The sequence below is a fragment of the Heterocephalus glaber genome, unplaced genomic scaffold, assembly GCF_053883595.1.
Source record: "Heterocephalus glaber isolate CG9 unplaced genomic scaffold, H.glaber_assembly_v1.0 deba00001666, whole genome shotgun sequence".
In the NCBI taxonomy this organism is placed as follows: domain Eukaryota; kingdom Metazoa; phylum Chordata; class Mammalia; order Rodentia; family Bathyergidae; genus Heterocephalus; species Heterocephalus glaber.
In genome coordinates this window covers 22510226-22524058 of record NW_028258406.1, presented here as the reverse complement: position 1 = coordinate 22524058, position 13833 = coordinate 22510226, and the positions used below count along the sequence as shown (strand labels likewise).

The following is a 13833-nucleotide window of genomic DNA, read 5'->3' as shown; positions in this document are numbered from 1 at the left end:
AACTGCCTGCCAGGTGAGGAAGAAGCACATATGAATTACTAACAACATTGTGGTCTTTTCTGGAGAGCTGTCAGCACATGCCAAGCCTCCAAGACTTTGCAGAGTGAAGGAGAAGTAATTGCCCTACAACATGACAGAGGCAAGGGTGTATCAGCTCTTCTTTGGCCCTATTGTCTGTAGCTGGCATTGTCTGAGCCTCTTTCCCCATTCTTCTTTTAAAAAGAGTGACTCTATCCCTACCCAGGGACATTGCAAACTGCTTGGGACCAAGGTCTATGGCCAGGAATCAAGCCTGGTGGATGGGCATATGACCTTGGAGAATCACAGAACCTAAAAAAATGCAGCCAGCTTTCCTCCAAAAGCTAGTTTTTCAAACCCTTCCTCAAGACTTTATTAGATCTTTCAAAGCAAAGAGACAAATACGTGCATATTTTCTCTAGCACAGGGGATCACCATGGACTTGGGTCCCAATCCAGGAGAGTCTGAATCCCATGGCTCTGCACATCCTGGACTCACTATGCCGGGCCTCGGGAAAATGCTGGTATTCGAGGCCTGTCTTCCAGCATCTGCTCCATAGCAATATGTCCGCCTTCCACCCAGAATGCATTCTCTTCCTCCCAGAGGGCATTCTCTTCTTCCCAGAGGGACATTTTATCTTCCCTTAGGGCCTTCTCTTCCTTAAGGAGTGCTCTTTCCTCTACCCACAGGGCCTTTTCTTCCTCCCATAGGGCTTTGTCCTCCTGAAGAAGTTTTCTGTCTCTTTCCCATAAGGCATTGTCCTCTTTCCAGAAGGCCTTATCCTGCTTCCAGAAGGTATGGTATTTTTTCCAAAATGTTTTTTCTTCTTCCCTGAAAGATTTTTCCATTTCCCAGAAAGTTTTTTCCTCTTTCCAGAAAGTTTTCTCCTCTTCCCAGAAAGGTCCCTCCTCTTCCCAAAAATCCAGCATCTGGCCCCGGAAAGCATGGATCTTGGCTCTGAAATTCCATATCTCTTCCCTGAAGTCTTCTATTTTCTCATGGAAAATCTTCATCTCTTCCTGAAAAGTCTTTTCGTCTTGCAGCTTGTGGATTAGTTTCTTCTGGCGAATATTGGGTGAGACCACCTTTGATCGGAGGCAAGCAAGTCTCATCCATTTGCTCACCTTGAAGGGAAACATCTTCCTAGTCAGCCAGATTGATAAAATGGCCATGGTGGAGGACAGGGCTCTTGACCAAGTCCTGGTCAGATAGTTAAACCCTGTGGGGACACCAGAAAGAACATGTTCATGATTATTACAGGCCAAAGGATAATGCTTGGGTCCCAGAAAGAACATGTTCATGACTATGACAGGGAAAAGGATAATGCTTGGGTCCATACTTTTGTTCTCCTGTTGATGGTTATTTGTGAGGGATAAGCTTTGGTACAGAAACATACTGGGTGGTCATAGCTTTGGGCTGGTCAATACATTCAAGCCCAAGCTGCTCAAAACAGAATCTCAGCCAACAAGGACAGTGGTTTTAAACCAAGGAATCAGAGCATATGAAGGTGATATATTTCATTTTTCAGTAATAAAGCATTACAGCCCTAGTAGGGTTTACTCTTGCTAAGTCATTCAGAATTAATTTAAGGTTTTGGCCTTCTCACTTGGGAATTTTTTGTGTCCTCCTTATGGGCCTGCTCGTAACAATGCACTCATGTGTGAATGTTCTCTGTTACAAGCCACTAGGGGATTCCAAGGATAAAAACCACTGACCTAGAGGAGTCTGTTTCAGTAGAAGGGTCTGTTTTGGCAACAGAGGTTTAAAGCAAAAAATTATAAAGCAATAAATGTTGGTGAAGATGTGGAACAAGAGAAACCCTCCTGTGATATCAAATAATATTGAAAAATACTGAAGAGGCCTATGCCTCAGCAGCTCCACTCCCAGATATGGACCTTTCGGAAACTCATGAATTGTGACCAGGATGTGCATACAAGCATCTTCAAGGAGTTTTGTTCATAAGACTTCACCCTGGAAACAATCCAATGTCCATCACTATAAAATGGTGACATATCTAACAACACAGACAAATCATATACACAATGTTGAAAGACAGAAACAGAATCAGGGGACTTCAAAGAATAAAGTTCCAAAACAAGCAAAACTAAATTCTGTGGTTTAGGGAGGTTAACATACCAGGTGATAACAGGAAAAGCAAGGGAATGAGTTGCAAGGTCAGAACTTATGGTGAAGCTGGGGCGTTCAGTGCATAGTAATTAGGAGAGCTCGTGTACGGGGCTTCAGAGGGGCTGGCAGCATTCTATTTCTTCTCTTGCATGATGGTTGTTTGGGTATCATTATAAAAATGTGCTCACAATAAAATAAGTGGTAATTGAAGAAAGAAAGACAGGGAGGGAGGGAAGCAGGGAGAGAGGGAGGGAACAAGGAAAAAGAGAAAGGGAGAGAGAGAAGGACAAAGAGAGGTCTCCAAGAATTGCCATCTATCTGAGCTTTCTGATATCAGAACTATCCAAAAAAATTCACGTGACTACTAAGGTGGGTGAAGGGATGAGAAAAAGGACTGGGTGTGGGACAGTGGTTAGAATGCAGGCAGACGAGGGGTGGTGTAAATGGGCACTGGTTTCCGCTGTGTACTTCCTAGAAGAAGCTGCCAGGGTCTGGTCCTGCTCAGTGGACACATCAAGCACCACCCTGGAGCCACATGAGACCATTAGGGAGATTTTCCTGGCTTTCCTTGTATTTTTCACTTCTGGCTAGGGAATAGGGAGTGGGACAGAAGGAAGAACACACAACTGGAGTGTGTGTGTGTGGGTGTGTGTGTGCACGTATATGAACAGACAGTGGCTATGCTTGGGCAGCTAGTGGCATCTCCATGTCCCCAGTGACACACACCATAAACCTGTTGCTCATACTTGATCTCTTCCTCTCGTCATCAGGTGCTTATCAACTATTAAGCCCTATCAGTTAAGATTTCTAACTTCTCCAAGAACCATGCCCCCACTCCATCTCTTTCATCATGGCCAGTCCAGGCCAGGATGATTGTTCTTGCCTAATTGAGCTCTGTGACATTGAACTTACCCTCTTCTTTTCCCTCTACACCATAGCTCCAGGAGTATTTCTAAACTGCCCCATTATATTTACACTTGCTTACAAACTTTCAAAGACTCCATCACACAAAGACCAAAGCTCATCAGCTCCTGCTTGTCACTCCCTTTACTTTCCTACCCAATCTCCTCTCCCCTCCACTCCACTCCAAATCTAAGTTGTAGCAACGATGAGCTACATCAGTTCTCTGGACACAACTTGAGTTTTCCTGCCTCTCACCAAAGTACATACTGTATCCTCTACTGAGATTACTTGTTTCTCCTGTGTGAACTTCCATTCCTGTTCTTCCCTTCTTCTGAAAGCTCCCTGGACTCTCCAGACAGAATTCCCCACCCCCCTGATGCTGCCTATCTGTATCCTCCTATTACTCCTTGTCACGCTGGATTAAACATATGTGTAGATATGTCTTCTTGTAATTTCTGTAAGCCCAACAACTAATCCATAGCTACATGTATCTGTGATTTTTAAAATGTTGGTTAAATTAAGCTGAGTTTAATTAAGTTTTGAAACTTTGATTCCTATATAGCATATTATGGCTCTTTGAAGAATTCCTCAGAGGTACTATGTTCTTCACTTCCGCTCCATTTCGGTTTTTCCTCCTGGATGGCCTGGCTAACTTCACTCCACCCACTAATCCTTCAAGATTCAGATAAGAAGTCACCTCCAGACAGCCTCTCCCGATACCCCATCACCAAGCTCAGACTCAACTGCTGTCCTTCCTTTTCCTCATCTCCTACCATCTGGTACAGAGTAGATGCTCAAGAAATGCCAACTAAACAAGTGGCAGTTCTCTGGGTTAGAATGTTGGAAATAGTTTTTCTCCAAGAGTTCTACAAGCTATCACTAAATTGTCTTTGATATGAACTATGTACAATATTAAGTATGTAGATGTGCATTTAGATAAAAAGTGCAGCATAAAACTGGCCAGGTGTATCTATGTAGATATTAAAAACATGAATTAAACATTCCTGGTCTTCATAATCACACTTCAAGACTAGGATTTATTTAACATACTATATAAACTATATAATCTAAAGCCAACAGTTACTTACTGCTTAGCTGTTTCCCATCAGACCAAGTGCTACAGCTCTCAGAAGGCAGGCAGCCATTGTGGTGTCAGGCCTCTGGTGATGCGTGCTCACAGCCCTACTTGTCCTGATCCCTTTGTGCCCTCTCAGTTCTAACTAATATGATGGAGGAGGCCAAGAGAGGCCCCAAATAAGAGGCTTTATGGGATGGAGAGAACACCTGAAAGGTTTGAAAGGCTTCATCATCTTCCATCTGACTTTACTTTTGGTGGCAGGGTTGACAATTCACCAATGATTGTTACCTCAGACTCCATCTGAATTGTTTCCAGGAGAAGCCTTCTGAAAAATCATGTTTGGGGGCATGGAGTACTTTTCCTGCTGCTTTCAAGACTCTCTCTTTGTCTTTTGATAGTGTGACTATGATAAGTTTTGGTGTGCTTCTTTGTGTGTGTTCTATCTATGTGGAGTTTCTTGGGATTCTTGGATATTCTAACTTTATGCAGGTTTTCATCAAATTTGAAAAGGCTTTGGCTATTAGTTCTTCAAATACATTATTCTTCTTTCTCTCTAGGATTTGTTTTACATTACGTTAGTCACCTGATGGCATCCCATAAGCTCCATTCATATTTTCTTTTTCATTTCTGTTGGGTAGACTGGATAGTCTCAATTGATGTTTTCAAGTTCTTTTGTAAGTTCAAATCTGTTGTTGAGCACCTCTGGTTTTTTATTTTTAACTCTAGAATTTTATTTGTATGTAGAATCCAGTAAATTAACATGCCATCATCTCACATAATTATCCCCTTTTTTGTGCATTTGTCAAAACCACCCAGAATCTACTCTTAGCAAAAATCTTGAAGACAATACAATTATATGTCTAGAATTATCATTATTATTTTTATGGTACCAGGGATTGAACTTGGGACCTTGTGCTTGCAAGGCAGGCAGCAGAATGGAATTATTCATTCTAGATATCTGCAATTTTGTATTCTTTGACTTACATATCCTCACTTTCTTCCTTCTTCTTGGCCCCTGTTAGCCACTGTTTTATTCTGTTCCTATGTACTTGACTTTCTTTTTCTTGTGAACTCCACATATATGTTTGAGATCATGTAGTATTTTCTTCTGTGTTGGGCTTATTTTTTATGTTTGGCTTATTTTACTTAACATAATGTACTTCAGATATCCCTGTTGTGACAAACGGCAGGATCTTCTTAAGGCTGGACAGTACTCCTGTGTGTGTGTGTCTATGTGTACATGTGTATCGCTATTTCATTATCTAGTCACTCATTATTCATTATTGGATCCTTAGTCCATCCAGAATTACTCCAAAAATATCCATTGTGTCTCCAGAATTTTGATTTAGCCCTCTCTCCCTCTCCCTCTCTCTTCCCCCTCCCTCCCTTGTTCCCTCCTCTCTCTCTCTATATATATACACATGTATATATGTATATATGTATATATATTCCTTTTGATTAATAGTCTCTGTTTGGTGAAACATAGCTTTCATGTTTTCCTTTAATTCTCTAGGCATTTTTTTTCAGGTCTTTGACCATATTTATAATAATAACTGATTTTAAATCTTGGCCTAGTAAGTCCAAAAAATGCACTTCCATGGAGATAATTTGTGACCAAAAGCAGAATACCTCAGTGAATAATACTTTCTATTGACTGCTTTTTTCCCTGTGTGTATCCCATTCTTTCCTGTTATTTTTTGTATGTCTCCAAAGTTTTAAAATTTGAACATTTAAAATAATATAATTTTAAATAATATGGTGACTCTTAAAATGAAATTCCTCCTCTCTAGGAATTAACCTTGGTTTACTATTTCTTTAGTGACTTTCTGATTAATTTTATAAAGTCTTTTTTTTTTGTTTTTTGTTTTGGTACTGGGGATCAAATTTGGGACCTTGCTCTTGCGAGGCAGGTGGTGGCACCACTGAGCTGATTCCCCAGCCCAAAAGTCGTTCTTTTTTGTCATATATGGCCAACTGAAATCTGCTTGATTAGCACAGTGATCAACTAATGATTGGTTTTCTTTTTTTAAATTTATTTATATATTAATTGGTACATTTTAGGTATACAGTGCATTTACATTTATCATTGGGTGTTTGTACCTGAACATGATGTATCTTAGTTCTTATTTTTTCCCCATTACCTGTGCACCCTTCACCCCCTCCACCCTTCCCTATTTACACAGACTTTGATTCCATTTTTTTGTTTTCTTTCTCATAATTTTTCCTTTCTCTTCTTCCCTTTCCCCTTCCCCTCCCGCCACCCCTACACCTTTGGACCTTTTCCTATTTCAAATTATCAATTATTCATTTAAATCATTTTCATCCTTATTTACACTTTCAGTTTCTCACACTAGAGATACTATTCGGTATTTACACATGTGTGTCCTATTTATTTCACTTAAGAGTATGGCCTCAATATGACTCTAGTTTCTCGTTCTTTATGGCTGAGTAGTACTCCATTTTATAAAAAAACCACATCTTCTTTATCCAGTTTCCAGTTGATGGGCACTTGGGCTGTTTCCAAACCTTAGCTATTACAACTGTGCCGCTATAAACATAGGTGCACATATATCACTGTGGTATGATTCTTTTAATTCTTTGGGGAAGATACCCAGTAGGGGAATAGCTGGGTCAAATGGAACCTCTAGTCCTAGTTCTTTGAGGTATCTCCATACTGACTTTCACAGTAGTTGCACCAGTCTGCACTCCCACCAACGAATGGAGAAGGGTTCCTTTCTCTCCACACCCCCGCCAGCATTTGTTATTGGTTGATTTCTTGATAGCAGCCATTCTTTGTGGGGTGAGGTGGAATCTCAGTGTTGTTTTCATCTGCATCTCTTGAATGACCAGTGATGTTGAATGTTTTTTCATGTATTTATTTGCTGCTTTTACTTCTTTGTCTGAGAAATGTTTGTTCATTTCATGCCCATTTTTGAATTGGGTCTTTGAATTTGAGGGGTCTGATTTTTGGCAATTCTTTATATATTCTAGATAGTAAACCTTTGTCTGAGGTACAGCTGCTAAAAATTTCTTCCCACATTGTAGGTTGTCTGTTAGCTCTGTTGGTAGTTTCTCTTGCAGTGCAGAAGCTTTTTAATAAGATGAGATCCCAGTTGTTGATTCTTTTTGTTAGCTCTTGTGCTACTGAAGTTTTGTTCATAGTCTTTTCCTATGTCAATGTCATTGAGAGTTCTACCTAACTGATCTTCCAGCAAGTTTAGTGTTTCTGTCTTGATATTTAGCTCTTTAATCCACTTCGATCTTAGTTTAGTGCACGGTGAGAGGTATGCGTCTAGTTTTAATCTTTGGCAGGTTGAAATCCAGTTTTCCAACACCATTTGTTGAACAGGCTATCTTTCCTCCGATGAGGGCGATTGGCTCCTTTGTCAAAGATGAGGTGGCTGAGTGTGTCTGGAGTTGTTTCTGCATCGATCAACTAATGATTGGACAGAGGTTTCCCTTTGCTGAAGGGCTGTATGTGTGTGTGCTTTTAATGCTCAAGTTTATAATTCTACCTCAGGCTTCTCTTCTTGCTTTTGCAAAGCCTCAAGGTCAGACTGAGATAAAGAGAATATGCCCTCTAAGGTCTTTCTTAGGCATGCACAAGCCACATGCACATGAGCTTCTAGGTTCACAAGAATATATCAGACTTCAAACTTTTCAAAGTTTCCATTTCATTCTCCAGTTTTTCCTTTCAAGTTATTGGTCAGCCTCTAGTTAGCCCCAATTTGTAACTCATAAGAAACAATGATATTAATTCCTGTTAACCCCACCACCACCACCACCACCACCACCACCAATGTTCTGGAGGAAAAGCTGTTGTACAGAATAAGCTTTGAGTCAGGTTAAATAAAAACAAGTCCTATCTGAGGGAAGCTTTTCAATGAGCCAGCAATAATTCTTGGGGCAGGAATTTTGAGGGCTTCAAACCAAGCTTGCCCCCTTGGCCATTTTGGAAATCTTGATCATTGATTTTAACCATTTTTCTTTTCTAATAATAGGAGTCACCCCTTATCTGTGAAGAACACATTCCATGAATCCCAGTGGACCTTGAAAGTAGGAATCATATCAAATTCTCTCTCTACTATATTTTTTCCTATAGGGTCATACCTATAATAGTTTAATTTATAAATAAGTGCAACAAGAGATGAACAAGAATGACAATAGAATAGGACAATTATAACAATATACTATAATAAAAGTTATATGAATATGATCAATCTCTTTCACTCTCAAACATCTTATTATATTTTCATCTTTATACTTAAAGTAAGCACTTTAACAGCTTCTCTTTGTCATGTCTGAATTGCCAGCGGTCAGTACTTATATTCTGGGGCCAACATTAAATAAAATGTGTTACTTGAATACAGTATTGCAATACCACAACAGTCAATCTGATAACTGAGATGGCTACTAAGTGACTAAAGAACAAGTAGTGTATATCACATGGATATACTAGACAAAGGCATGGCTCATATCCTGGGTGAAAAGGAGGAATATGGCATGAGATTTCATCATGTTGTTTAGAATGGTGCACAATTTAAAACTTATGAACTGTTTATTTCTGGAATATTCTATTCACTTATTTTACTTGTTTGTTGTTTATTTATTTGGTATTGGGAGCCACTGTCCAGATCTACTTAATATTTGTATGTTCTTGTTGGCTGTGGGTAACCAAAACCATAGAAAGTGAAACTATAGATAATAGGAAGACTCCAGCCATACTTAAGACTGGCAATTTTTTTCTTTTTTTTTTTTTGGTACCAGGGATGGAACTCAGGTCCTTGTGCTTGCATAGCAGGCGGCGAAACCACTGAGCTAAATCCCTGGCAAGACTGGCAATTTCCCTCCATCTTACCTGTATCTCATGTGCTTTGATAAACAGCACTTTAATGTCTGTTCAATTAAACTAATTTCTTTGCTCCATTTTCTTTATTTTCTATTTACAAGTATATTACATGGGTGATTTCTACTTCAACTCCACTGTGCTCTGTATCTCTGCACAGACTACAGTGCTTTGTACACTCTGATTTTAGTCATTTCAATTTGTGAAGACTTGCTCTGTGGCACTCCATATATTCAGTTTTGGTAAATGTTTTGTATCCATCTGACATAGGAGATTAGGGTGTGGCAGCTGGCTGGGGAAGTAGGCATGACCTATTAATTATAAGATTCTAGGACACATACATGTGCAGAACAGTTCTCAAAGCCCTGCATGTGGACTTCTTGCTAGAAATGGAGCAGGTCTTCAATAGGATGGCCTAGACCTGATGTCAGCCCAAGACATGGGATCCCAGTACCACCTCTTAGGACCTGTATGTAGAAGTTCTCTCAGGTTTCTTTGAGATTTGGACAGTGTAAAGGACACAGACACCAAGAAGAGCTTGCTGTCATGGCTTTCCTCACAATAGCCTGCCCTGTATTCTCCATGGTGTACTTTTATCTTGCTTTTTCCTCTTATTCAGCCCAAGATCACTCTGCAGAGCCAGTTTCTCCCTCATTCTTTACTTTTACTTTGTCACTGATTTTTTGTTTGTTTGTTTCATTCAACTTTTTGCTACAGACAAGTAGAACCTGGAATCCAACTCCAGAAGTGAGCAGCCCAGAACCCAGTAACATTTAATTGGTGAGCCACTTTTAGAAGGAGCTACCCATAACACATCTAAAAAATAAGTGACATTCTTCAGTTGTTTGATGTAGGTCTCTCTCTGTTCCCCCCCCCCATGTATATGAATTTAGGTTAAGTTTTTTAACTGTGTTGTTCAAATCTCATATTCTTACAGATTTTTTTTCTGGCTAGTTATTTTATCAGAGAGATTGAGATTCTCTTTTGGACAGTTCATGTTTTATATACTTTGAGGCTATGTTATTAGGTGCATTAATATTTATAATGGCTATATTTTCTTGGTGTATTGTTACTTTTGTCCTTATGAAATGTCTCCTTTTTATCTTTGTAATATTTCTTTCCTTAAGTTCTACTTTGATACTAGTAAATACACATCAGCTTTCTAGGATTTGTATAGTATATCTTTCCCATCCTTTCATTTTGAAACTTCTATGTCCTTGTATTTAAAATATGTTTCTTATAGGCCAGGGATGTAGCACAGTGGCACAGTGCTTGCCCAGCAAGTGCAAGGTCCTGGGTTTGATTTCCAGTACCAAAAAAGAAAAGTGAAAACAAAAAAGACCAAAAAAATCCCCTTAAAATTTTTTTTTTTAAATGTGTTTCTTGTGAGTACCATGCAATTGAGTTTTGGTTTTTCCATTCTGACACAATTTGTCCTTTATTGAAATATTTTTATATTTACATTCAATAAAGTCACCAATCCATATTATATTTGAATCTATTATGATTTTTCTAATACTAGCTGTTGAAAGTTCCTTGTTCTTTTACACCTTTTCCACCTTTTTTCATTTTGTTGTCATGAATTTTAATTCTACATATATTTAAGACTCCAGATCAATATTCACTTATAATTACCCATATTTTTACTCTTTCTGGGTACACTTCAGTTATTCCTGCATTTCTATGCTTCTGTTTGGGATCATTTTCTTCTACCTAAAAAAAAAGTCATGGTCTAGTATTTTTTTAATTTGGGTTTTATGATGAATTCTTTCAATGTTTGTTTAGTTGTTGAAAATGCTTTTATTTTGCTTTCACTTTAAAAATAACAGCTACTATTAGGTTTTATTAGTGAAATGGTTTGTTTAGTGTGTTTCCACTATTGTGTAAACAAATGTCTCTTGCCTCTTACTTCCCTGTTCTTTACATTGTTGAAAATTTCATGGTAATAGGATTTTAAAACATGGATAAGAAATGAATCTGTAAATATCTGATAACAAAATCAATTTTGTCTCTGATGGGCTTGTATTACCATAATGGCCTCCAAATTATTAACAGAAAAGAAGAAAACATAATTTGGGGTTACACATTCCTAAAATTCAAATATCAGTGCCTTTTTCCTATTCAGACATGTTATTCTTTATAATGCCAATGGCATTCATTATATGAAGCACAGTTCTACTGGGTAGAGAATTCTAGTCAGTTCTCCTGGGTTCCATTATTTCTGTTGAGAGGCCATCACCCAATTGTTGCTTTTTTTTTAAACTAAGGATTGAACGCAGGACCTTGTACTTGCGAGGCCGGCGATGGAACCACTGAGCTAAATCCCTGGCCCAATTGTTGCTTTCTGAAGCAGTGTTCTCTTTTAACTCTAGCTGCTGTTAGTAATTTTCCTTTAGTCTTTAACAGTTTTATTATGGTGTGACTAGATGTCCTATATTTTCCATTTGTCATCCTTGAGATTTGAAGCACCTATTTGTGTATATTAATGATTTTCATTAATTTTAGGACATTTTCAGCTATATTTTTTCTCAATTTCTTCTTTCTTTATTTATGGAATTCCAATAACATATACATTAAACATTTCCACTGGGTACTTTATATTTCTTATGCTCATTTTTTTTTCTCCTAGGGCTGGGGATCAAATCTAGGGCCTTGTACATGCTAGGCAAGTGTTCTCCCACAGAGCTGTGTCCTCAGCTCTTTTATGCTATTGTCTATATCCCCCATTCATGTGTCTCTCGGCTTTAGTCCATGTATTTTCCTTTTTTTAGTCTATGTATTTTCTATTGTCCTGTATTTCAATTCACTAATCTTTCTTAAGCTCTATCTAATCTGCAGTTCAAATTACCCATTCAGTCTTTAAATTTATTGAACTTCACTTGATCTTAGCCAAAAGGCCGAGAAGCAATGAAATTTATTGAACTTTACTTAGGTCTAAGATATGCATTTGGTTATTTTATATAGATTTTAGTTTTTTGGTACCAAATTTATACCTCTTGGTTTTTTTCCCTCCCTCCCTCTCTCTCTCCCTCCATACTTCCTTCCTTTCTCCCTCCTCTTTCTTTCTTTCTTTTTCTTTTGAGGCTGCCCTCAAACTCATAGTCCTCTTACCTCATCCTACCAAGTAGCTCAGATTATAGATACATGCCACCATTCCTGGCTTATCTTAATTTTTAATTTCATGAACATATTAATTATCATTATTTTAAATCTATATCTTATATTCAAGATCTGGATCTTCTGTGGATATGATTCTATAGTCTGTTTTTTCTCTCAGCTCTGTCAAAAACATGTCCTTTTTCTTTGTCTTCTTTAAATATACAATTACTTAGCAATTATTTATTTGTTTATTCATTTATTTTTGGAGACAAGTCATGGTATGTTATCCATGCTGACCTTGAACTCTTGAGGTCAAGTGATCCTTCTGGTTCAGCACTCCAAGTTGGGACTACTAAGCATACCACTGTTTCTGGCTACAAACCTTGGTTTCTTATGTATCTTGTTATTTGGATTGATTTCCAATATTCTGGTGCTCTGCATGATATTATCTTCTAACAGAGGTATTTATTTTTGCTTCTGAAAAATGGAGAGACTAGAAGCCAATTATTTCTATTCAATCAATTTTGAGATGATTCTAAACTGAGCTTCATTCCCTATGAGACATGCTTTTTCAGTTGACTTTTACTCAAAAAGGTTATGGTGTTTCCCAGACTTCTTTGCTCTGATAGGCTTTAGTTGCAACTGTATGTCTTAGACCTCTTTACATTGATGACATTACTAGTCAGGCTTTCATTACTGCTTTCACTTTTGGAATCAAAGCACTCAAGGAAAAAGAATATGTAAGTGCTAGACTCATCTCTATTGCCTTTATTCCTTGTTCTGAACTTGGTCTCAAAAAATTCTCCCTAGCTAGATATCTCTAAGATGTCAACTTCTTTAAGTTGTTCTGAGCAGAATGTGTTGCCCAATAAAACCTAGTAAGCCACTGCCTAGTAGAAAAACAAATGCTCAGTATAAACAAAAGAATGACATGATGGAATTTAAGAAGGTTGACCAGGTCAGACATGGTGGTGCATGCCTATAATTCCAGCACTCTGGGAGGCTAAGGCAGGAGGATCACAAATTCAAGCCCAGCCTTGGAAACTTAGCAACTTAGCAGAAGCATGTCTCAAAATTTAAAAAAACAAATCAAAAAAACTTTAAAGGGATGAGGATGTAGCTCAGTGTGAAGGCCCTGGGTTTAATTCCTGTACCAGCACCAAAAGAAAGGGGTTGGGGGGACCTGGCTCAAAACACCAAAGTAGAAGATAATAAATCAGTTATAATAATTAAAATAGCTTAATTAAGATAATTATGATGTGAGTTAGTCATGATCATTATACACACAGTCACTGTTCTAAGTTATATGTGTATTTATATATGTGTGTGTGTATATATATATATATATATTTAATCTTGACAACAAATGAACAAATTAGTTATTACTGCTATTTCCACCTTAGGTATGAGGAATGAAATGCAAATGAATAGAGAAGTTAAGAAAGTTGCCTAAGAGCCCAAATCATTTTCACCAGGAAGTACAGTAGAGCCTTAGATAAGAACTCAGGAAGATTTGTTCAGAGATCACACCCCTCTACACACAGTAAAAGGTTCTTATAATAATGGAGGCAGCAGATTGTCTGAGTCACACTAATATTGTAGCTGAAGAGTCAGAGAAAAATTGATAGCCACAGGAAACAGTTTGAAGAGTCACTAGGTGATAAAATAGTTGCATGGCATGAGGGTGAAGGAAGTCCAGGATAGGTCTCAGTTATCTGGCCAAAGTACATGGGAATGGGGCCTGAATGTATAGTTCAGTAGT

General features: G+C 38.2%; 1 protein-coding gene across 1 annotated transcript; it reads right to left on the bottom strand.

Annotated features, from left to right (window-relative positions):
• Window positions 1-459: 459 nt before the first annotated feature.
• Window positions 460-4172, bottom strand: Ccdc70 (coiled-coil domain containing 70). The gene is made up of 2 exons (XM_004844294.3): window positions 4137-4172; window positions 460-1237 (listed from the first exon to the last, which is right to left on the bottom strand). Exon 2 carries the CDS (start codon window positions 1188-1190, stop codon window positions 516-518), a length of 675 nt encoding a protein of 224 aa, XP_004844351.2. The 5' UTR covers window positions 1191-1237; window positions 4137-4172; the 3' UTR covers window positions 460-515.
• Between the last annotated feature and the right edge of the window lie 9661 nt (window positions 4173-13833).

Excerpts from the sequence above, each read along its gene's own strand:
- Ccdc70 (XM_004844294.3), bottom strand. The coding sequence starts at position 1,190 with ATGGCCATTTTATCAATCTGGCTGACTAGGAAGATGTTTCCCTTCAAG.